The sequence below is a fragment of the Crinia signifera genome, chromosome 4 (assembly GCF_055691185.1).
Source record: "Crinia signifera chromosome 4, ASM5569118v1, whole genome shotgun sequence".
NCBI classification, from domain to species: domain Eukaryota; kingdom Metazoa; phylum Chordata; class Amphibia; order Anura; family Myobatrachidae; genus Crinia; species Crinia signifera.
In genome coordinates, this window is record NC_139220.1 from 303,737,952 (window position 1) to 303,763,962 (window position 26,011).

At 43.9% G+C, this 26,011-nt stretch overlaps 1 protein-coding gene across 1 annotated transcript in view; it reads right to left on the minus strand.

The window, feature by feature from the left end:
- LOC146073262 (uncharacterized) overlaps positions 1-26,011 on the minus strand; it is an 89,800-nt gene that overhangs the window by 47,774 nt on the left and 16,015 nt on the right. The window contains exon 3 of the mRNA XM_083180449.1: positions 21,568-22,155. Coding sequence (XP_083036575.1) covers positions 21,568-22,155 — 588 coding nt within the window. The remainder of the gene's footprint in view (positions 1-21,567; positions 22,156-26,011) is intronic.

Below are 26,011 nucleotides of genomic sequence, written 5' to 3' on the forward strand. Positions count from 1 at the left end.
CGTTTTGAGGCAATCCATAAATTTATACATTACACCGATAATGCACAGTGCCCACCCAGAGATGATCCCACCTTTGACAGGCTATTCAAAGTCAGGCCGGTCATTGATCATTTCAGTGCCAAATTTGCAGAGCTATACATCCCTGATAAATGTATTAGTATCGACGAGTCCCTTATACATTTTAAAGGAAGGGTTAAATTCCGCCAGTACCTTCCCAGTAAGAGGGCAAGGTATGGCATAAAAATGTATAAGCTGTGTGAAAGCACCACAGGGTACACCCACAAGTTTAGGGTATATGAAGGGAAGGATTCAAGAATTGAACCACCAGAATGCCCCCCCTCCCTCGTAGGTGTTAGTGGAAAAATTGTCTGGGATTTAATGCACCCCTTCCTGGATAAGGGTTATCACCTCTATGTGGATAACTTTTACACCAGCATCCCCCTGTTTAAGGCCCTTGGTTCAAGAGGTACAGCAGCTTGCGGTACTGTGCGCAAGAACCAAAGAGGCCTCCCCAAAACGCACATTGCCCAAGTAATGAGAAGGGGTGAAAGCAGGGGAATATGCACCGAAAATATGTTGTTGGTCAAATATAAGGACAAGAGGGATGTCCTTATACTGACAACAATTCATGGAGACAGTACCACCTCCATCCCTGTACGAGGTACCAGTACCCACACCTCCAAACCAAATTGTATCCTAGATTACAATAAGTACATGGGCGGAGTGGATCTTTCAGATCAGGTACTAAAGCCGTACAGTGCCCTGCGGAAAACAAATATCTGGTACAAGAAGCTGGCCGTGTATATCATCCAGATGGCACTGTATAACGCTTACGTGCTATTCCGTTCTACCGGCCAGAGGGGGACATTTATGCACTTTCAAGAGGAAGTCATAAAGAGCCTAACATTTGGGAATCAGCAGGCAGAGGGCCCCAGTACTTCTAGTACTGGCCCCCGTATTGTACCAGGGCAGCATTTTCCCAACGAAATCCCCTCCACTGCAAGAAAGGGCAGGACACAAAAAAGGTGCAAAGTTTGTTATAAAAAGGGAATAAGAAAGGAAACTATTTTCCACTGTGAAACTTGCCCCGACAAACCCGGCCTATGTATAAAGGAGTGCTTTAAAATATACCACACATCTATGGATTATTAGGTTCATCATTTCACCGTGCTTCGGGGGTCTTGCTAATGCCACATAGCACCCACCATTCATTCCACCAGAATCTGAGCTGCAAAATCCAAAAATCACTCCTTCCCTTCTGAGTCCTGCCATGCACCCAACTGGTATTTTTTGGTCACATGTGAGGCATTGCCGTACTCTGGAGAAATGGGGGCACAGATTTTGGGGTGCTTTGTCTCCTTCATTCCTTGTGAAAATGAAAAATTTTGAGCCAGAAGTACATTTTTGTGTAAAAAAATGTATTTTTTTCATTTTCACTGCCCAGTTGTACCAAAATTGATGAAACCCCTGGGGGTTTGAAATGTACACTATACCCCTAGATGAATTCCCTGAGGGGTGTAGTTTGCAAAATGGGGTGACTTGTGGGGGGGTTCCACTGTATTGGTAATGCAACATAGCACCCACCATTCATTCCACCAAAATCTTTGCTGCAAAATCCAAAAATCACTCCTTCCCTTCTGAGTCCTGCCATGCACCCAACTGGTATTTTTTGGTCACATGTGAGGCATTGCCGTACTCTGGAGAAATGGGGGCACAGATTTTGGGGTGCTTTGTCTCCTTCATTCCTTGTGAAAATGAAAAATTTTGAGCCAGAAGTACATTTTTGTGTAAAAAAATGTAATTTTCCATTTTCACATCCCAGTTGTACCAAAATTGGTGAAACCCCTGGGGGTTTGAAATGTACACTATACCCCTAGATGAATTCCCTGAGGGGTGTAGTTTGCAAAATGGGGTGACTTGTGGGGGGGTTCCACTGTATTGGTAATGCAACATAGCACCCACCATTCATTCCACCAAAATCTGTGCTCCAAAATCCAAAAATCACTCCTTCCCTTCTGAGTCCTGCCATGCACCCAACTGGTATTTTTTGGTCACATGTGAGGCATTGCCGTACTCGGGAGAAATTGGGGCACAGATTTTGGGGTGCTTTGTCTCCTTCATTCCTTGTGAAAATGATAAATTTTGAGCCAGAACTGCATGTTTGTGTAAAAAAATGTAATTTTCCATTTTCACATCCCAGTTATACCAAAATTGGTGAAACCCCTGGGGGTTTGAAATGTACACTATACCCCTAGATGAATTCCCTGAGGGGTGTAGTTTGCAAAATGGGGTCACTTGTGGGGGGGTTCCACTGTATTGGTGCTTGGGGGGTCTTGCTAATGCGACATAGCACCCACCAAAATTCCACCAGAATCTGAGCTGCAAAATCCAAAAATCACTCCTTCCCTTCTAAGTCCTGCCATGCACCCAACTGGTATTTTTTGGTCACATGTGAGGCATTGCCGTACTCGGGAGAAATTGGGGCACAGATTTTGGGGTGCTTTGTCTCCTTCATTCCTTGTGAAAATGAAAAATTTTGAGCCAGAACTGCATGTTTGTGTAAAAAAATGTAATTTTCCATTTTCACATCCCAGTTGTACCAAAATTGGTGAAACCCCTGGGGGTTTGAAATGTACACTATACCCCTAGATGAATTCCCTGAGGGGTGTACTTTGCAAAATGGGGTGACTTGTGGGGGGGTTCCACTGTATTGGTGCTTGGGGGGTCTTGCTAATGCGACATAGCACCCACCAAAAAACCACCAGAATCTGAGCTGCAAAATCTAAAAATCACTCCTTCCCTTCTAAGTCCTGCCATGCACCCAACTGGTATTTTTTGGTCACATGTGAGGCATTGCCGTACTCTGGAGAAATTGGGGCACAGATTTTGGGGTGCATTGTCTCCTTCATTCCTTGTGAAAATGAAAAATTTTGAGCCAGAACTGCATGTTTGTGTAAAAAAATGTAATTTTCCATTTTCACATCCCAGTTGTACCAAAATTGGTGAAACCCCTGGGGGTTTGAAATGTACACTATACCCCTAGATGAATTCCCTGAGGGGTGTACTTTGCAAAATGGGGTGACTTGTGGGGGGGTTCCACTGTATTGGTGCTTTGGGAGTCTTGCTAATGCAACATAGCACCCACCATTCATTCCACCAAAATCTTTGCTGCAAAATCCAAAAATCACTCCTTCCCTTCTGAGTCCTGCCATGCACCCAACTGGTATTTTTTGGTCACATGTGAGGCATTGCCGTACTCGGGAGAAATTGGGGCACAGATTTTGGGGTGCATTGTCTCCTTCATTCCTTGTGAAAATGAAAAATTTTGAGCCAGAACTGCATGTTTGTGTAAAAAAATGTAATTTTCCATTTTCACATCCCAGTTGTACCAAAATTGGTGAAACCCCTGGGGGTTTGAAATGTACACTATACCCCTAGATGAATTCCCTGAGGGGTGTACTTTGCAAAATGGGGTGACTTGTGGGGGGGTTCCACTGTATTGGTGCTTGGGGGGTCTTGCTAATGCGACATAGCACCCACCAAAAAACCACCAGAATCTGAGCTGCAAAATCTAAAAATCACTCCTTCCCTTCTAAGTCCTGCCATGCACCCAACTGGTATTTTTTGGTCACATGTGAGGCATTGCCGTACTCTGGAGAAATTGGGGCACAGATTTTGGGGTGCATTGTCTCCTTCATTCCTTGTGAAAATGAAAAATTTTGAGCCAGAACTGCATGTTTGTGTAAAAAAATGTAATTTTCCATTTTCACATCCCAGTTGTACCAAAATTGGTGAAACCCCTGGGGGTTTGAAATGTACACTATACCCCTAGATGAATTCCCTGAGGGGTGTACTTTGCAAAATGGGGTGACTTGTGGGGGGGTTCCACTGTATTGGTGCTTTGGGAGTCTTGCTAATGCAACATAGCACCCACCATTCATTCCACCGAAATCTTTGCTGCAAAATCCAAAAATCACTCCTTCCCTTCTGAGTCCTGCCATGCACCCAACTGGTATTTTTTGGTCACATGTGAGGCATTGCCGTACTCGGGAGAAATTGGGGCACAGATTTTGGGGTGCTTTGTCTCCTTCATTCCTTGTGAAAATGAAAAATTTTGAGCCAGAACTGCATGTTTGTGTAAAAAAATGTAATTTTCCATTTTCACATCCCAGTTGTACCAAAATTGGTGAAACCCCTGGGGGTTTGAAATGTACACTATACCCCTAGATGAATTCCCTGAGGGGTGTACTTTGCAAAATGGGGTGACTTGTGGGGGGGTTCCACTGTATTGGTGCAACATAGCACCCACCATTCATTCCACCAAAATCTGTGCTGCAAAATCCAAAAATCACTCCTTCCCTTCTGAGTCCTGCCATGCACCCAACTGGTATTTTTTGGTCACATGTGAGGCATTGCCGTACTCGGGAGAAAGTGGGGCACAGATTTTGGGGTGCTTTGTCTCCTTCATTCCTTGTGAAAATGAAAAATTTTGAGCCAGAACTGCATGTTTGTGTAAAAAAATGTAATTTTTCATTTTCACATCCCAGTTGTACCAAAATTGGTGAAACCCCTGGGGGTTTGAAATGTACACTATACCCCTAGATGAATTCCCTGAGGGGTGTAGATTGCAAAATGGGGTGACTTGTGGGGGAGGTTCCTAACTTTTAGCACTTATGGTGCCTAGAAACCTACATGGTGCCTAAAAAAAAATCTCATAAAAAGGAGGCTCCAAAATCAAGTAGGTGCTCCTTCTATTATGAAGCCTGTGGTTTGGTCAACGTGCACACTAGGGCCACATATAGGATATTTTTGAAAACAAAAGAATTGGGGGAATCAATTTTTAGTCACATTTCTCTAGTAAAATCTACTGTATTCGTTAGAAAAATGTATTAAAATTGAAACTCTGCAAAAAAAAAGAAATTTTGAAATTTCACCTACACTTTGTTTTAATTCCTGTGAAACACCTAAAGGGTTAACAAACTTCCAAAATGCTGTTTTGAATACTGTGAGGGGTGCAGTTTTTGAAATGGCATCATTTATGGGGGTGTCTCACATACAAGTCCCTCAAAGTCACATCAGAACTGAACTGGTCCCTAAAAAAATCAGTGTTTGAAATTTTCATGAAAATTTGAGAATTTGCTATTCATATTGTAAGCCTCCTAGTGTCCAAAAAAATTAAAAGGAAGTTGAAATAATGATGGAAACATAAAGTAGACATATGGTCTATGTTAGTTATTAACTATTTTGAGTGGTATGATTATTTGTCTCACAAGCAGAAAATTTAACATTTTGCAAATTGCAAAATTTTCCATTTTTTCACGATATTTTGGTATTTTTCACAAAAAAACACAGACTGTATCGACGAAAATTTACCACTAACTTGAAGTACAATGTGTCACGAGAAAACAATCTCAAAATCACTGGGATAAGTAAAAGCAAAAAAAAGTTATCCCCACTTAAGTGAGACATGTCAGATTTGAAAAAAAGGGCTCTGTCATGAAGGCACAAACTGGCTCTGTCATGAAGGGGTTAAAAGTTTTTATTTTCCCGTTTCTGAGCTGTTCAGACTGGGAAAACGGACAGGGAAAACGGCTCAGAAACATGTAGGATCCTGCTTTTAACATGTTTCAAAATACCGGTATTCTGGAACCGGTAAATTGACAATGAATCTTTCACACTGCAGCTGTTCTTGTTTTAAAATGGTAAAAACCAAACGGCAATATACCGTGTCAAAGCTGCAATGTGAAGCTGGTTTTAACCAGTGGTTGGGCTGTTAAGGTGAAATAAGGTAAGATGTATGTATCAATATCTGTATGCACGTGCTAAAGCATAATGCCTGTAGAAAGGAGATATGGGGAGACAGAGAGGAACCTTTTTGATCTGGCTGATAACCCGTGTCGGAGTCTGCCTGAGTTACAGATGGAGCCAGGCTCCCTCTTGCTGGTGAATCACCAGAACATCACCGCTGGCGATCCGCCAGCAGCCCGGCTCTCCATCTGACTGAGACGCTCGTGCGTCTCACGCGCGTCTCAGTTTCTGTGCGGCGGGCGACGGGAACCTGTCCGTCTCCACTTCAGGGAGAAGGACAGGGTTAGGTGGGGGGGGGGGGTGCGGGGAGGCGGTGGGGACCCCGGGTGACCGCCGACAAGCCGGCGGGGACCCGGGGGAAGCGCCGTCGGAAGGGGACGGGCACGCATCTCGTGTGCGTGCGTCCCCTTTCGCAGATACAGATCGCCATCCCCTGCAAAGACAAGCCGGCTCCATCTGTAGCTGCTGTGACATCCGCCGTGCATGGTGGTTAATGCGCCAGATGATTGTATCGCACAGGGGGCTTCCTCGGTGTCTGCGTTAGCATTTATAAAATGCAATGCTGGAGCCCAATAAAATGCAGAATTATAAATGCATATTCCAGTACAATTTTTTTCCCCAAATTTTGTGCTATGAATTGCAAGAATTTATTTTGTTAAAATAAATGATTATTCTGAATTGCAGGAAGGTATGATGGAAGGTCGACGTGGGTTAGGTCGACAGGGTCATTAGGTCAACACAAGCATTAGGTCGATGGGAAGGTCAACAGTCAAATGTTGACATGGGGTTTTACTCTGTTTTTTGAGTTGACTTGTGCCGACAGGTGGTATTTCATGCCCTACCATCCACTAGGGCAGGGCTGGGCAACACCGGCCCTCCAGATGTTAATGAACTACACATCCCAGGATGCTTTGCATTAGTTTTGCTATGTGGCCATGCTGAAACTGATGCAAGGCATGCTGGGATGTGTAGTTCATCAACATCTGGAGGGCCGGTGTTGCCCAGCCCTGCACTAGGGTGTGGTGGGAGAATGGGGACGTGGTTCTATGTTTCAGTGTCCATGCCGACTGTGTCGAAATTCGGGACAATTTAAAAAAAAAAACATGTCGACCTTTTGACCGGAGACCTTCTGCATGTCGACCTAATGCTTGTGCCGACCTAATGACCCTGTCGATCTAATCAATGTCAACCTTCAGTCATGATGACCTTCCTGCATGTCGACCTTAATGCACGTTGACATAATGCTTGTCGACCAATTTGCTGTCTACCCAATGATCCCATTTCTAGGGATTTATAGGGTGGTTATAAGATGGCAATTCATATTTATTATTATAAACATTATTGCTCTCTGTGATATAAAATTATATTATTATTTTAGAAAATGCTTTTGTACGGTTCAAATTTTAAATATAGTTGTTTAAATCTATATAACAATCACATTAAATAAAATGAATTGATATCTAGAGAGTTATTTAGATGAAACTTTAAATATTCTTAATGGTTTCTCAATAGTGTTGGTCTGTTTGATTGATTTGGCACAATTATTTCTATTACATTTTTTAGCCTTTTAAATTAAAAAAGGTGACTGTAGTCTGCTGTAAGAAAATGTATTATTTTATTTATAAAACGGAATGTTTGCAGTTTGTGATATCTAAAAAAAAAACATCTTGTGTATGTTTTTTTGTATCTTTTTGTGACCAGATCTAGCTTTAATATTGTGTATTGTGCCTGTATGGTGACGCTTGTGATGAATATAGTGTGTAATGTACTTTTTTTTTCATTTTAGAGTCATTATATAAAAGTGCTTCTAATGTTGGTAATACTATCTATCCTCCGTCTCATGGACTGATTACATATATGTGACCTGATGTCGATTATCTTCCCCAATTCTTAACCTTAGTAAGTTTATAATCCATTTAATTTATTTTTTAATTGTGACTATTTGATGCTCAAAGTGGGATAGATTTATCTATATATCCTGTATATTTAATGAGAGGTAGAACAAGGTTTTGATCTTTCAATGTATCTCCTTATGGTCTCCCACTTTTCAACAATAAATCTAAAACACAACTTGTGCAATGTTAAAGACATAAGGACCTTATCTAACCCTTTACCTAATGGACAAATGATGTCCACATAGAGTGTCACCAAGAACACTTCCTCCTGGCCCCAAATCTCTGATTTACTATATAACCAACTCCTAGTACACACTAGTTTTCCCGAAATTAAGGTCATCCATTTCTGCTTGGACCAGACCAGGGGTAATAGGGTGCGATTTTTTAGACTAAAAAAAAATCGCACCAAATCGCACCTTTAAAAATCGCATTTTTTGCCGCGAATTCGCATATGTATTGAGATGCGAATTTGCGGCAAAAAATGCGATTTGCCGCGATTTCGGGCGATTTTTAGTCATGAAAATGTGCGCATTTTCAGTCATGAAAATGTGCGCATTTTCAGTCATGAAAATGTGCGCATTTTCAGTCATGAAAATGTGCGCATTTTCATAAATGCGATTTTGTGCAAAAAAAAAAAGGTTTTAAAAAAAACGGCGTGGGGTTCCCCCTCCTAAGCATAACCAGCCCTGGGCTCATTGAGCCGGACCTGGTTCCAAAAATACGGGGGGACAAAAAGCATAGGGGTCCCCTGTATTTCTGAAACCAGCCCCGGACTCTTGGACCGGTCCTGGTTCCAAAAATACGAGGGACAACAAATCTGGGGGTCCCCCGTATTTTGAAACTAGCACCGGGCTCCAACAGCCCGCGGTGTCATGCCACAGCCGGGGGACACTTTTTATACAAGGTCCCCCGGCCAAAACATGAGCACCGTGGCTGGTCAGCCTTGGACGGGGTACCTGGAGAAGTGGGGACCCCCCCAATAAAGGGGTCCCCCCCAGGCTTCACCCGTCCAGGGCTGAAGCCCGGGGCTGTCACCGGCGTCCGTGGCCAGTGGACGCCGGCCTGATAGGGTTAAATCGATCATACGTTACATTGCTTTATACCGGAGAACTACAAGTGCCAGCAGACCTCCCCCGCATGCTGGGACTTGTAGAACCACAAGTCCCAGCATGCGGGGCATTAATGGGCCCGCTGGGACTTGTAGTCCACCTGTAAAAAGAATGTTTATAAAAAACACACACACAGAGAAGTAAAAGTTTATTACACACACACCTCACTTTTACACCAGCGTTACTTACCATTCCTGGATCCAGCGCTGGTCTGGCTGCTTCACAGCCGGCTCCCCCCGCACTGACAGGCAGCGGGGAGAACCGGCTTTCTCCGTTGCCTCTAACAGCTTCTGTAGCGCTGTCCCAGTGCTACAGAGACTGAGAGCGCGATTGGCTGAGCTATGCGTCTCCATGGAGACGCATAGCTCAGCCAATCAGGACTGAGCTATGTGTCTCCATGGAGACGTATCGGCCAATCGCGCTCTCAGCCTTTGTAGCGCTGGAACAGCGCTACAGAAGCTGTTAGAGGCAACGGAGAAAGCCGGTTCTCCCCGCTGCCTGTCAGTGCGGGGGGAGCCGGCTGTGAAGCAGCCAGACCAGCGCTGGATCCAGGAATGGTAAGTAACGCTGGTGTAAAAGTGAGGTGTGTGTGTAATAAACTTTTACTTCTCTGTGTGTGTGTTTTTTATAAACATTCTTTTTACAGGTGGACTACAAGTCGCGAGTTGTATACTTTATAATGGGAAAACATCTGGATGCGATTTGAAATGTGACTAAAAATCGCCACTTCCAAAAGTGCGATTTCGCGGTAAAAAGTGTGATTTTTTTTACCGCGATTCTCAACCTATTAAATGTGCGATTTTCGGAAAATGTGCGATTTCGGCCGTTTTTGACCAAAAATCGCACATGTCTAAAAATCGCACCCTATTACATTTCGCCCCAGGTCTAGTATGGATGCAGTTTCCATTTAGGACATCATTGGGACTCCTATATTGGCATTGGAACTGTTATCAAGCATATTACAAAACTGATGAAGATCGACCATCATTTACATCACAAACATCACCAAACTTATCCCCATATGGTTAGATATTGTAACAACTTATGCTTCATCTGTATTTATTATTCTAGGTCTAAGACACCATCGGTTGTCCCATAAAATCGGTCTGGTGAGAATCACATGGACAAGCAGAGACACCGCTAGCGGTGACGTTCACTCTAACTCAGCATTTAGGAATGTATTTCTGATCTGTATTTACTTTAACAGGTACAACTAGAGGGGAGCGCGGTATCATACTGTGTGACTATCTACCAACTTTGAGCTAATGGAGCCTAGGCACGCTGTGTAAATACCTCAAGCCAGACCATGTGCAGACGGAGTACATACTCAATGACCCTGTCTGCTACTGGTCCATAACACCTGTGCATAATAAGGAGTGATTACTCCTGTATAGGACTGTCCGACCTTTACATTGCAACAGATAGCAACTGTAGCTATTGTTATATAACAGATACAGTCATACCAACAGAAACTGTTACTGTTTATAAACTTTGATACAGAAACATACTAGCCAGCGCTGATCTACGCGGATAGTGTTGACTATATGCTATGTATCCACAAAAAACGGGTAAAGTGTGAACCCAGCATACAAGTGTTGACATGAAGGTCGACATCCAGTTTTGTCACCCTTAAATAATACTTATCATGTGGATTATCAGACTGATTATTTAAGTAACACACAGACTTGTATATATATAACAGATAAATGTGATATTGGATATCAGCATATAACCCATGATGAACAGGGTTTAAACACGCTAAAGATAACCTTGGCCCTTATTCTGTTTCGAGCGGTACGGCCCGCGTGCGGCCGTACCGCCGATGTTTTCCGTCTGCACATGCGCAGAGGTCAATCTGCGCATGTGCAGGCGAATTCGCCGCACATAACGTTAGTACGCCGCAAAGGGGGCGTATAGGGGAGTGAGGGGCTTCATGCCCTCATTTCCCTATGTATACGCCCCGCGTTTCATGGGCGTTCCCATGCAAACGCGGGGCGTACGCATGGTAATGAGGGCATGACGCAACTCATGGGGGGCGGAAAGCTGACGTCGCCGGATGTCAGCTTTCAGCCCCCATACAAGCTACCACACGGACGATTGTCCGTGTGGTCTCAGCTTGCGGGAGCTGCCGGGGCGTGCGGACCTGCCTTCGATGGTCGACGACCATCGAATGCAGGGGGCAGCTCCCACCATGGTGGAGGCGTACGCCTCCACCATTTTTATGCGGATCGCCAGCCGTCCGTGTACGGACGGCCGTGGCGATCCGTAGGGTGGGCGGGGATTGGTTAGTGCGGCCGGAGCCCCGTGTGCGGCTCTGGCCGCACCAACCAGAATAAGGGCCAAGGTGGTAACTAAACACAACTGCATAGGGTACTGCTATACAGCTTAAACCTATCCAGGAGCACTATATGTCTTTTAGGTACTTCTATATCCTTAATAAAGTGCGGCCGCACTTAGGAAATACTGTACAGTAATACCTAGAATCTATAGAGAAAACACTCTGTTGTAGCATAACTCAGTGTGATGACCTGTAATAGGTGACAAGATATTGAATTTGGCTTGGGGAACATCGCCTATTCAATATGGCCTTGATCTATAAGAACACATGTGCCTAGCAAATCTCTACATAGAATTGACACAGGTCAATATAACGCGAATGTTACAAGAAAGATGACACAATGGTCATACTTTAGTTTATTTGATTTAACAAACTAAGGGCCTTATTTTGGTTCACTCTTTCTGACAAAATCCTTCGGTACTTCTTTACTTTCACGGCGCCACTAGATAGGACAGGTAGGATACTAGATAGGATACGATTTGTATGCGATTTGACATAAGATATCGCATAAGATATAGGATAAGATTTACTATCCATTTCATTATCCCACTATCCACTAGGGCATGGAGTTGATTTTGTATAGCGGGGCGAGCGCAGCGAGCCACCGAGCCCGAAGCGTGGCGAGCGCACACGGATGTTGTTTCAAAGCAAGTTCCCAATATTGCATGCCATTTGCATGCAATTCCATAAAATACATTCCGTGTCCCCTCGCGGGGCTCGCTACGCTTCGGGCTCGGTGGCTCGCTGCGCTCGCCACGCTATACAAAATCAACTCCACGCCCTAGTGGATAGTGGGGTAATGAAATGGATAGTAAATCTTATCCTATATCTTATGCGATATCTTATGTCAAATCGCATACAAAATCGTATCCTATCTAGTATCCTATCTGTCCTATCTAGTGGCGCCGTGAAAGTAAAGAAGTACCAATCCTTCTTAGATGGACAAAACCATGTGCACTGCAGGGGGGCAGATGTAACATGTGCAGAGAGAATTAGATTTGGGTGAGTTATTTTGTTTCTGTGCAGGGTAAATACTGGCTGCTTTATTTTTACACTGCAATATAGATCTCACTTTGAAGTAAAACCCCGCCCAATATCTGCACAAGTTACATCTACCCCACCTGCAGTGCACATGGTTTTGCCCATCTAAGAAGGATTTTGTCAGAAAGAGTGAACTAAAATAAGGCCCTAAGTCACATTAAGTCTATCATATGTAAAGATACCTCACACAGTTGATACGCACCCCATACTGGAACCCTAATTGAACACCAGTATATAGGATATGAATCCAACTGACATAAAATAAAACAGGTGTCGACGGAAAGTACCTGTTGACAGTGTATCGCAATATTGACACTTAGCTGAGAGAGTGAACCACCGTTTTTTAAACACACCATATTCATGTTGTTTTTGTCTTGTGTGTTTTTATATTTCACTAGTTTTATACCACCAAATAAAAGTTAAATTTTATGTGTAAAAATCATTAAAGGTGCATCACACCGAGACACATCTTTTTTCTCTTGTCTTGTATATACTCCATACTGTGTCCAGTGGTAGCACACCTCCCATTAGTCTATCTTTAGGAAATACCTAGTATACTGAAATTCCTGGGGGGTCCATCACATTTTCCTCAAGCACCAATGAGGGTCCTGTGCGATTGACCAGCTTTCTCTGTGTCGATGTATGTGGGACAGAATCAGGAGGTATAATAGGGACTGGGAGGAGCTGCTGGGACTCTGTAATGCAGAGGCGTAACTAGATATTCGTAGGCCCCATATTAAAAGTTTGTAAGGGCCCCCTATTTAGCAGCTGATGGTGATAAATGTATGCAAAACATATTAGATTGAGAGCATAGATGGGCCCCCTTCAGCTCTGGGCCCCATAGCAGCTGCACCCCCTGCACCTATGGTAGTTACGCCTCTGCTGTAAAGGATATACAGCTCTTTCCTGTACTAGCCCCAGCACCAGTGTGAGCAGAACAGCTGTATATTACAGGACACAGTAATGGCAGCCACGTCGTCATTGTCTGTTATACTGCAGCTCTATTTCCCAACAGAGAGATTGTCCCAAGGGAAAAGCAGCCCCCAGCTTACTGGTCACAGCTCTCCTGTCTTTAGCAAGATGGATTTATGTCAACTTATTGCCATATTCCTACTGTAACATTAAAGTTACCTTCCTGAAACACATAATGTGTGATACAACTTACTTATGAAACACCTGCAACATTCACACCCTCAGAGTGACTATGTATGTGATGAACCTCTTGAGTGGCATGCCTGGATATTTTCCGGGTCAGCTGTGCTGCCGCAAAATGAAGGTGTGCGCCAGTGGTGTCCAGGTGTGCACCACTGGTGCATCACCTCTCCGGGCACCCTTCCCCCTTCCATCCATCAAGCTCCCCTCAGCTCATTTTCTAGGGAGGAAGTAGGGCCGGCTATATCAGCGCTTCCAGCCTCTAAGGCTCTGGGAAGGGACGGAATTCCGGCCGAGGTTTACAAAAAATGTATTGACTTTTTTGTCCCTTATCTTACAGAGCTGTTTAATAAATTACTAGAATGGGGCTCTCTTCCGGCTACTATGTCAGAAGCATTGATTATACTAATAATAAAAAAAAGATAAGGATCCTTTACTCCCGGAATCTTACAGGCCAATATCCCTGTTAAATACGGATGTTAAAATACTGGCCAGAATGCTCGCCACGCGACTTAATCGCGTAATAACCACCATTGTACACGCAGATCAATCAGGATTCATGCCTGAGAGAACTGCATCTCAAAATTTGAGGCGTCTATACTACCATTTGCAGAGAGGTCAGAGCCTAAATTCGGAAGCCTTGGTTGTGTCTCTGGACGCAGCCAAGGCTTTTGATACAGTGGATTGGAACTACATGTGGGCCGTGCTTCGGAAATTGGCTTTTGGGCCCCAATTCATTAAGTGGATCCAGCTATTATATACAGATCCGGTGGCAAGAGTCTCTGTAAATGGGCATATTTCAAACTCCTTTAAACTGAAACGGGGTACACGACAGGGTTGCCCCTTGTCCCCGGCTTTATTTTCATTAGTTATAGAACCCCTTGCATGTCAAATACGGGCAGATCCAGAAATAAAGGGTATTAAAATAGGGGAAATTGAAGAAGTTATAGCTTTATATGCAGACGATGTGCTGCTGTTTCTCCAAGATGCTGGGAAGTCCCTACAGCAAACTTTAGATGTGGTAAATAAATTTGGTGACTTTTCAGGTCTACGAATAAACTGGGAGAAATCGAATATAATGCCAATTTCCGGTCATATACCAGAAGATCAGCAGGTCGCATCTCCACTAAAGTGGACTGTAAAAATTAAGTACCTAGGCATATGGATTACCCCCTGCCCAAAGAGTTATGTGGAGCTTAATGTTCAACCAGTAACAGATAGATTTAAAGACCGTATGCACACATGGAAAAAATTACCCATGACACTCACTGGGCGAATAAACATGTTCAAAATGGTAATAAAGCCAAAATATTTATATATCTGGCAGAATTCACCCATCTATATTCCCAAAAAAGTGTTCAAAGCGATAGAAAACTTAGTAGTCTCCTTTATATGGAATGAAAAGACACCACGTATTGCAATTAAAACATTATATAATTCCAAAAAACAAGGTGGACTGGCGCTTCCCAATTTAAGAAATTACTATATGGCAGCCCAAGCGGCACACCTTGGGGGCTGGGTAAAAAAACTAAAGGATCCGCTGCTGCAACCATATCTCAAAGAACAGATAGGCCAATGGGCTTCCCCACTTGCACTACTCCTATCAGGAATCTCTGCATATAGACTCCCTCCCATTCTCCGCCAGGCGGTGCTGATTTGGAGATCCCTTCACTCTGCAGTCGAATGGACGGGGATAGACACTGAAACGCCCCTGTGGTTTAATAAAATATTTCCAGAGCTAGAAAAAATGTCTTCTGACAATATATGGTACCTAAATGATATCTCAGATATTAGTCAAATTTATATCAATGGGATACTCAAGACCTTTGGACAACTACAAGGAGAGTTTAATTTGCCAAAGGAATATTTTTTCAGATATTTGCAATTACGGCATGCAATCCAGTCCCAATTTGGGGGGCTCGAGCTGGACATATCTGAATCCCCGATAAAAAAAACGCTCCAAGGTCTGGGCAACAGAGGTCGGGTATCCTGTTTATATAATAACTTAAATAGATGCACCCCCATTGGAAAAATTGAAAACGAAATGGGAGACGGACTTGGGCCCAATATTGGTAGAAGACTGGGAAAACATACTGGGGTCTATTAAGTGGGCAACATCTTCTGTTAGATACCAGCAAATACACTATTTTTCTCTTCATAGAATATATCAAACTCCAATGGGGATGAATACGGCTGGACTAAGGGAGGATGATAGATGCCCGAGATGTATGATTACAGAGGCCGATTTCCTCCATATGATCTGGGCTTGCCCAAAAGTATACCCCTTTTGGGAAAAAGTATGGAACGATATTAGAACGACAACACCCTTAACAACCCAACTAGATCCTAGAGCATGTCTCCTGGGTCTAGGAATCGAGGGGGACTCCATACCAATGCTCTACTCCTATGTTATTAGCTTAATTACAATGGTGAAAGTCGTGATAGCTCGCATATGGTTCTCAACTAAAAGCCCAGCATTGGCAGGATGGAGAGCACTGGTTACGGAAACCATGAAACATGAAAAACATATGTTCTATACGAGAAATACAAAAAAAAAATATCATGATAAATGGGACAGATGGCGGGAATATCATCTAACCTGGCAAGAGGAGGAGGAGATAATAGTTTAAGTAAAAACCTGGTCAACTATCTAGGAATATGATAGAACTAGTATAAAGTAAAGTGTGTATATCACAGTTCACAGTATGGGGAAAATTAACTAATATGAAAAACCTAGTTTTTCGTATTAGTATTTTCCCTACGACTGCATACGACTGTTTCAGTCGTATGCAAAGTCGTGTTCTGGAGGGGGATTTACAAAGCAGTCATATACGACTGCTTTGTAACCCTCCGATGTCGTAGGAATTCGTATTAGCAGCCGTATATACGGCTGCTTATACGAATTATTTGTAGGCAGTCTGCACGGATCAGTCAGATCCGTGCAGGCTGCAAGGTGTAAAAAAAAATTAAATAAATTAATAATAAAAAAAAAAACGGCATGGGGTCCCCCCCACAGCCGAAACCAGCACCAGGCTGACGGAGGCTGGAGCCGGTAATTAAAAATCAGGGAACCCGACAAATAGGGGTTCCCTGATTTTTAACAACCAGCCCCAGGCTCCTGCTCTGGGGCTGGTTCCCAAAATACGGGGGACAAAATGACTAGGGGTCCCCCGTATTTTAAGAACCAGCCCCAGGCAAAACCAGCCAGCAGGGTAATGCCACAGCCGGGGGGAGACTTTTTATGCAAGTCCCCCCGGCCAAAGCATTAACCCTACCGACCAGTCAGCCTGGCCAGGGGCCCTGGGGGAGTGGGGACCCCCCAATAAAGGGGTCCCCCCCTCCAGGACTTACCTGACCAGGCTGAAGCCTGGTGCTGTCCTCGATGCCCCTGGGCGGTGGGCATCGAGCTGATAGCGGTGTAAAAAATAGAACAAACGATTGTTTTTTACTGTGGCACTACAAGTGCCAGCAAGCCTCCCCAGCAAGCTGGGACTTGGAGAACCACAAGTCCCAGCCTGCTGGGCATTAAAGGGCCCGCTGGGTCTTGTAGTGCCACAGTAAAAAAAAATAGTTAAATAAAACACACTGACACCCAATTTAAATAAAAGTTTAATACACACATTACACACATACTGATACTTACCTATCTTGATCCCGTTGGTAGGTCGCTGGCTCCGGTGTCGGCGGCTCCGTGTCGGCGGCTGCGTGTCGGCGGCTCCGTGTCGGCGGCTCCGAGGTCGGCGTCCTGTCCGAGGATAATCCATGTTGGACCTGTGGAAGGAAATCCAACTCACCCAGGTCCTCCATGGATGGTCTTCTTTCTTCATCTGTCGACATCCAGGTCTTCTGGCAGCTGCTGACGACTTCCAGCCGCTGCCGGCATCTCCCGCGACGCTCCCCGGCTTTCAGAGCCGGAGAGATCCTTCCTCTTCGGCGTCTGGGCTCAGAATGAATTCTGGCCAATCAGGAGCTGCCTAGCCGCCTAGCGGCCAATCAGGAAAGCCTTTACTATTATCTCCTCCTCCTCTTGCCAGGTTAGATGATATTCCCGCCATCTGTCCCATTTATCATGATATTTTTTTTTTGTATTTCTCGTATAGAACATATGTTTTTCATGTTTCATGGTTTCCGTAACCAGTGCTCTCCATCCTGCCAATGCTGGGCTTTTAGTTGAGAACCATATGCGAGCTATCACGACTTTCACCATTGTAATTAAGCTAATAACATAGGAGTAGAGCATTGGTATGGAGTCCCCCTCGATTCCTAGACCCAGGAGACATGCTCTAGGATCTAGTTGGGTTGTTAAGGGTGTTGTCGTTCTAATATCGTTCCATACTTTTTCCCAAAAGGGGTATACTTTTGGGCAAGCCCAGATCATATGGAGGAAATCGGCCTCTGTAATCATACATCTCGGGCATCTATCATCCTCCCTTAGTCCAGCCGTATTCATCCCCATTGGAGTTTGATATATTCTATGAAGAGAAAAATAGTGTATTTGCTGGTATCTAACAGAAGATGTTGCCCACTTAATAGACCCCAGTATGTTTTCCCAGTCTTCTACCAATATTGGGCCCAAGTCCGTCTCCCATTTCGTTTTCAATTTTTCCAATGGGGGTGCATCTATTTAAGTTATTATATAAACAGGATACCCGACCTCTGTTGCCCAGACCTTGGAGCGTTTTTTTTATCGGGGATTCAGATATGTCCAGCTCGAGCCCCCCAAATTGGGACTGGATTGCATGCCGTAATTGCAAATATCTGAAAAAATATTCCTTTGGCAAATTAAACTCTCCTTGTAGTTGTCCAAAGGTCTTGAGTATCCCATTGATATAAATTTGACTAATATCTGAGATATCATTTAGGTACCATATATTGTCAGAAGACATTTTTTCTAGCTCTGGAAATATTTTATTAAACCACAGGGGCGTTTCAGTGTCTATCCCCGTCCATTCGACTGCAGAGTGAAGGGATCTCCAAATCAGCACCGCCTGGCGGAGAATGGGAGGGAGTCTATATGCAGAGATTCCTGATAGGAGTAGTGCAAGTGGGGAAGCCCATTGGCCTATCTGTTCTTTGAGATATGGTTGCAGCAGCGGATCCTTTAGTTTTTTTACCCAGCCCCCAAGGTGTGCCGCTTGGGCTGCCATATAGTAATTTCTTAAATTGGGAAGCGCCAGTCCACCTTGTTTTTTGGAATTATATAATGTTTTAATTGCTGACGACTTCCAGCAGCTGCCGGCATCTCCCGCGACGCTCCCCGGCTTTCAGAGCCGGAGAGATCCTTCCTCTTCGGCGTCTGGGCTCAGAATGAATTCTGGCCAATCAGGAGCTGCCTAGCCGCCTAGCGGCCAATCAGGAAAGCCTTTACTGATTGGCCGCTAGGCGGCTAGGCGGCTCCTGATTGGCCAGAATTCATTCTGAGCCCAGACGCCGAAGAGGAAGGATGTCTCTGGCTCTGAAAGCCGGGGAGCGTCACGGGAGATGCCGGCAGCTGCTGGAAGTCGTCAGTAGCTGCCAGAAGACCTGGATGTCGACAGATGAAGAAAGAAGACCATCCATGGAGGACCTGGGTGAGTTGGATTTCCTTCCACAGGTCCAACATGGATTATCCTCGGACAGGACGCCGACCTCAGAGCCGCCGACATGGAGCCGCCGACACGGAGCCGCCGACACGGAGCCGCCGACACCAGAGCCAGCGACCTACCAACGGGATCAAGATAGGTAAGTATCAGTATGTGTGTAATGTGTGTATTAAACTTTTATTTAAATTGGGTGTCAGTGTGTTTTATTTAACTATTTTTTTTACTGTGGCACTACAAGACCCAGCGGGCCCTTTAATGCCCAGCAGGCTGGGACTTGTGGTTCTCCAAGTCCCAGCTTGCTGGGGAGGCTTGCTGGCACTTGTAGTGCCACAGTAAAAAACAATCGTTTGTTCTATTTTTTACACCGCTATCAGCTCGATGCCCACCGCCCAGGGGCATCGAGGACAGCACCAGGCTTCAGCCTGGTCAGGTAAGTCCTGGAGGGGGGGGACCCCTTTATTGGGGGGTCCCCACTCCCCCAGGGCCCCTGGCCAGGCTGACTGGTCGGTAGGGTTAATGCTTTGGCCGGGGGGACTTGCATAAAAAGTCTCCCCCCGGCTGTGGCATTACCCTGCTGGCTGGTTTTGCCTGGGGCTGGTTCTTAAAATACGGGGGACCCCTAGTCATTTTGTCCCCCGTATTTTGGGAACCAGCCCCAGAGCAGGAGCCTGGGGCTGGTTGTTAAAAATCAGGGAACCCCTATTTGTCGGGTTCCCTGATTTTTAATTACCGGCTCCAGGCTCTGTCAGCCTGGTGCTGGTTTCAGCTGTGGGGGGGACCCTACGCCTTTTTTTTATTTATTTAATTTTTCTATTTTTTTACACTGCAGCCTGCACGGATCTGACTGATCCGTGCAGGCTAAAACGCAAATAGAACAGGAAAATGGTGTTCTATTTTCCTGTCGTATTTGCGTGGGTATTTTACACCACTAAGCAGCCGTATTATCAGTACGGCTGCTTAGTAAATCAGAAACCACCATTCTTTTGAATGGTGATTTCTGTCGTATCCTATCGATGGTGTAGACATTCGTATTTGTAAATACAAATACGAATGTTCCATCTTTAGGACTACGAATTGTTGTATTTTTGGGATTGTAAATCCCGAAAATACAAATTCGTAAAAAAAAGGTGTATTTCTCCCTACAAATACACCTTTTTTCTACGAATCCATTTTGGTAAATGTCCCCCGAAATCACAAGTGTTACAAGACATATACCCCCAAAAAAACAACAATATATTACTTATTAAATTTTATTGTATTATTTATTGTATAATGAATACCGCATAAAGTAAAGTGTGTATATCACAGGTCACAGCAATTCACAAATGTCACAAGATGCATACCCAAGCAAAGGGGAAAGGAGGAAGGAAAGAGAAAGCGAAAAAGGAAATAAAAAACACCAACAACTACACACTAATTATTGGTTTGGGGTGTACATTGCGCTCGCTTAGAATGGCTGATGTTTTGGGTGCTGCTTAGCCTCAGGGTTTACCCGCTTCCCCTGTGGGTCATAATTATATATAACTTCACTGCACTATGTATTGTATTATGAATAACACAAGTAAAATTTGATGTACACATTAAACATTGATATACCAAACATGTAAATAAATGCACGGCTACAGCCCTTATAGGCACGATAATCAATATATAATAGACTGACAGGTATTAAAATATCTCTATCATGCAGGACAAGCAGGAGTATGGGGTGGGGAAGAGAAAAGAAGGGGAGGGATGCTGGAAGGATAAAAAAAAACACGTAAAAGGTGCTTAATCAATAATGAACTGAGCAGCTGACCCAAAAACATATAATTTGTGAATGCATTTAGACGATGAGGGTGGGGGGAGGGGATGTGTATGGGGATGTTTGTATTTGTTAATTGTTAGTAATGTATTGTATGGTGTATTGTCTGTTATAATTGTAGTCAATGTATTTGTTACTATATGAAAAAATATCAATAAAGAAAGTGAATAAAAAAAAAAAGCTCACCTCAGCTCCGGCGATTGTACACTGGAGCTCCCCTGACCCCACCACCATTAGTTCTAGTAAATAGCAGGCGGCAGGTGGCAGGCGGCAGGCTCGGGTATGTTCAGCGCGGCTTGGGGGGACTCTGGATTTCAGTTGCCCGAATCCTCCCAAGCCGCCCTGAACAACCCCAGCTTGGCACATATTATGATCGGTGGCTGTAGCTGGGGCAGTGGCAGGGCACAGGAGCTCTGGCGTAAGGTGCCGGAGGAGACATGAGGGGGGGGGGAGAGAAGCTGAGGGGTGGCCCACAACTCTGTGGTGGGTTTTGCTGGGGCAGGACAATCACCCATGAAGCGCTGAGTGTTCCCATATGAAAATGGACCAGTTTCATGCCCCCTGTCCCCCCCCTGCCCTCTGCGTGCAAGGTTGGGTGTGAGCACATGGTTGCACGCAGCCAGCGTCTGCACATGAGCAGAAATGACCCTGCACATGTGCAGATAAAAAATATCACAGTCAACTGGCTCTGCTTTAAAATGTCATCTTATGCTGTGCCAAAAGACCAACATCGGACCATGGAGAACGAAAGGGTCCAAACGAACAGACTGGAATAAGGTCCCTTGTTTCTTAGTGAAACACTTGTTACATTTAGAGCATTAATGTGTTTTTATCCTGTGTGAATCCTCTGATGAAGAAGAAGATTTCTCTTTTCTGTAAAACACTTTCTGCATTCAAAGCATTGAAATGGTTTCTCTCCTGTGTGACTCCTTTGATGTTGAGAAAGATTTGACTGCTGAGAAAAACACTTGCTACATTCAGAGCATTTATATGGTCTCTCTCCTGTGTGACTCCTCTGATGTTTAACAAGTTTTTGCCTGGTGATAAAACACTTGCTACATTCAGCACATTTATATGGTCTCTCTCCTGTGTGACTCCTCTGATGTCTGAGAAGATTTGATTTACATGTAAAGCGTTTGTCACACTCAGAGCACAGATGTGGTCTCTCTCCTGTGTGACTCCTCTGATGGATGAGAAGATCTAATTTATATGTAAAGCCTTTGTCACATTCAGAGCAATAAAATGGTCTCTCTCCTGTGTGAATCCTCTGATGTGTATTAAGAGTTGACTTACGGGTAAAACTCTTGCTACACTCAGAACATGTAAATGGTCTCTCTCCTGTGTGAATCCTCTGATGGATGAGAAGCGCTGATTTATATGTAAAGTGTTTGTCACACTCAGAGCACAGATGTGGTCTCTCTCCTGTCAGACTCATCGGGGGAAATTTACTAAAGGAAATTTGTAAAAAATAGGTGTATTTGTATCCAGAAATACACTTATTTTTGACATTTACTATCCCAAAAATATGGCAATTTGTATTCGTATTGATAGCACATCAATACGAATACGAATTGCTGTATTTTCGGGATAGTAAATGTCAAAAATAAGTGTATTTCTGGATACAAATACACCTATTTTTTTACAAATTTCCTTTAGTAAATTTCCCCCATCATGTCATAGATAAGATACAAATTAGCTGTGGAAGGTTTCTCCCATGCAAAAAATGAGAATGTCTTTAGTGAATTCTTCAGAGGTGTATAGGAAAACACTATGTATAGTCGACATTATCAGAGAATAATGTCCATTCAGCGATGTCTTCTAATGTTCTTAGAAGAATTTCTGTATTTTACCTGTAACACGAAAAAAATCAATATTTAAAATATAGAAATGACCGGTGTAGATCTAGTTATTTTTATTTTCAAATAAATTTGTATCGCATAAAACATGACAAGTAATCATAGATTATTCAATGCATGTGAGACTGATATATATCCAAGGCAATAGGCAAACATCCAATGGTATATCATAGCAAATAATGGGGCAGATGTATCATAGCAGCGCTTATCGCGCCGCTATGATACTTCCTGCTTCGCCTCAATAGCGAGGCGAAGCAGGAAGGGACATCGACAAGATGTATTAACATCTTGTCTGCCGAAGCGGGGGAGCGTTAACTCCCCCCTTCGGCGATGTCCCTTTCTGGAGATAGCGCATCAGTTAATACTGATGCGCTATCTCCTGTCCCCCGGCCAGCCGCACTGGGCATGCGTGGGATCTCGCTGTTCACGCGAGATCCCCAGCGCAGCCCAGACCTAACAGCAGGGACAGCGCTGTCCCTGCTGTTTAGATAGGGCTTCGCCAGCCTGATGCTGGCGAAGCCAAACCCGGCTTCGTGCGGAACGGTCAGCGATGCTGACCGTTCATACATTCGGCCTGCTATCATTTTGATAGCAGCGCCGATATGGACAGGGGCGCACCGCATCCCGGCTGCTTCATACATGGGGGAGAAGCGGTATCAGTGCACATAACGTGCGCTGATTCCCTTCTCCCCCATAACGACACATCATACATCTGCCCCACAGTATGCAAGAAATAGCACAATATAATAGTCAGTAATGTCATCCCATTAATATACCAAATAAATATGATGCAGTTTGTCATAAATGAGGAATTAATACATGAAAACTCCTCCAAGAAACCTTTGTGGAGATAATAGCAGTATTGCTGTCCATGAATATATCATAAGCCAATGCATGAGAAGATAAGGAAAGGGGCAGGGGGTGAGAGGAGCCGCACATGAGAAGGCTAAAATTACCCCCTGTCGTATGTTGTAAGGAATATTTCCCAAGACTCTCTGTTGTTCATACCACGTGGAATATTTTAGAGCATCTGCTATTCTACATTGGATTTCCCTTGGTAGAGTGGAAACATAACCTTCCTACATATCAAATACACCTGGTGCTAAGTGTTCTCCATTCAGAGAAGTTTCTATCCAGGCCCAGACAGATATTGGGCCCAGGATTATAGTCTATAAAGTGTAATTTGTCATAAACATAGTTCCCATTTCCCATGAAGCAATGTATAGATTGAGTAGTGTGGCCAGTGCTGCTGACTGTCTAAAGCCCCGTACACATGGGGGAGATAAATTGCTCAGCAATATTTTACTCAGTGTCTCCATTTCATCAGCGACCAGAGATGGTTGTTGATGAAAGGAAACCTCTGCTGGGGGAGCCACAGAGGTAATCAGCTGGTCGCAGGAGCAAGCTCCTGCAACCAGCGATTAGAACAGGGCTGAAAACGGGAGCGCAACCTGCATTCCCATCACTGGCAATATGGTTGCCAGTGACCATATTTCCAGCCATTTCAGCCCCTATCGCTCCCGTGTGTACACAGCTTTAGAAAGGGAAGGGGCCCTGTCTATTATGTCAGTCCAGGGTCCCACATATTCTGATGGCAGCCCTGATCCCAATGATGGCCAATCACTCATACAATTTAGATGAAAAATTATAAAGTCCCTTTAATATATTTATAAATATAATGTGAACTTTAATGAATTGGTATATTGATTTATGAATGCTTAACTGCAATGTCACGCATAGGATAAGTTAATATTATTCTATTATATAGTAATATTAACTAATTATATACTGGTCAAATAAAATGTAATTACTAATAACAAGGCAATATTCACAAAAGCAATGCTAAAACCGATTGTGTAATTATCAGCATAATCCTATGTATAATATAATTACCTTATTAAGGGGATCCTTCCTCTGTCTCTCTCTTACTCCTCCATCCTCCCAGCTCTCCAACCAGTAACTGATCCAGCAGCTCCTCCATCAGCTGCCAGTGGCCTGATACAGCCTATTTATAGTCACTCCTCCCCATCTCTCCCCAGTAGTTCCCAGGATGCACTGCAGGAATTCTCACACTGAGAGGTGACATGTAAATTAGGGTCACATAACATTAGTATACAGTCATTCACCACAGCAGCTTCTCCTGCCCAGCTCCTTGTCTTGTAAATGAGGTGCAAATATTCCTAAAGTCACTTACTACAATGGGAAATGCTAATTACACCCTGGCAGGGTAACACCTTGTATTCTAATTAGATCACAGCAGCCTCTGGCATCCTGTTATGTCACCAAAGGGGCCTTTTGTTTAGGAGTCACCTATTGTCTGGGCAGAGTTTCATCAGAAAGACTTGTTCTACATATCTTTAATAGAAGGAAAATCACTCTCTTTTTATTGTCGCACTCTTTTAAATGTATCTCCTCTATTCACATAATAGAAGATATTAATTGAAAATAGTATTAGTGGCTATCTACATTAGGACATGTGATAATGCTAGGCAAGTTCTAGAGTTTGTAACCAGTAATGGATAGGAAGGGGAGTTATTCCCACCTATTGAAGGTTATACAAAAACTAAGCTTTTAAAAATCATATATTAAAATAGTGCACATATACACACATATATAACTGTCACAGACATCAATGGTCAAACAATCACATTTAGAGGTATAGTAACAAGTTTGTATATCCCAGTGAGGTGATGTAAAGCGCACTGTTGTTTAGTACAAGCTAATTACTTATACTGATACTATGGGGGACATTTAGTAGGATGGGAGATTCAGAAAGTGAGAGATTTGGTAAGAAAACGCCAGTTACTTTAAAGCGGCAATCATTTACACTGCAAAACCAGTTTGATTTTGCAGTGTAAATGATTGCCACTTTGAAAAACTATTGATTTCTTACCAAATCTCTCACTTTCTGAATCTCTCATCCTATTACATTTCACCCCTATGTATCACTTAAGGGGCCTACATACGCAGAGATTTGTGCCAGAGATTCATAACGGGAGATTCAGCACGAGAGATTTCCCTAAAACTGAATTTTTCAGATAATGAGCCACACACACACCAGAGATTCATAACGGCAGATTCAGCATGAGAGATTTCAAGTCTCTCACAGAAACTTCAGGGGAATAAAAAAAAAGTATTAAAATGTAAATAAGGGGTTGGAATAAAGCCTGGGGGAGTGTCACCTGTCAAACTCTCTGACCTGCAGACCCTTTCAAGTCTACATCAGGAAATCCCAGATCATAGTATTCTAGCTTTTACTGCAAGCAGACCTGTTTCCCAGCAGCCACTGGCCATCAATGATTTTAATATTCCCCATCTGGGGAGGGGGGCATAGCAACTGGGCACCAATGAATTTAATGTTCCCCATCTGGGGAGGGGGGCCATATCCACTGGCCAGCAATGTTTATTTATAAGCTGTGCCACCAG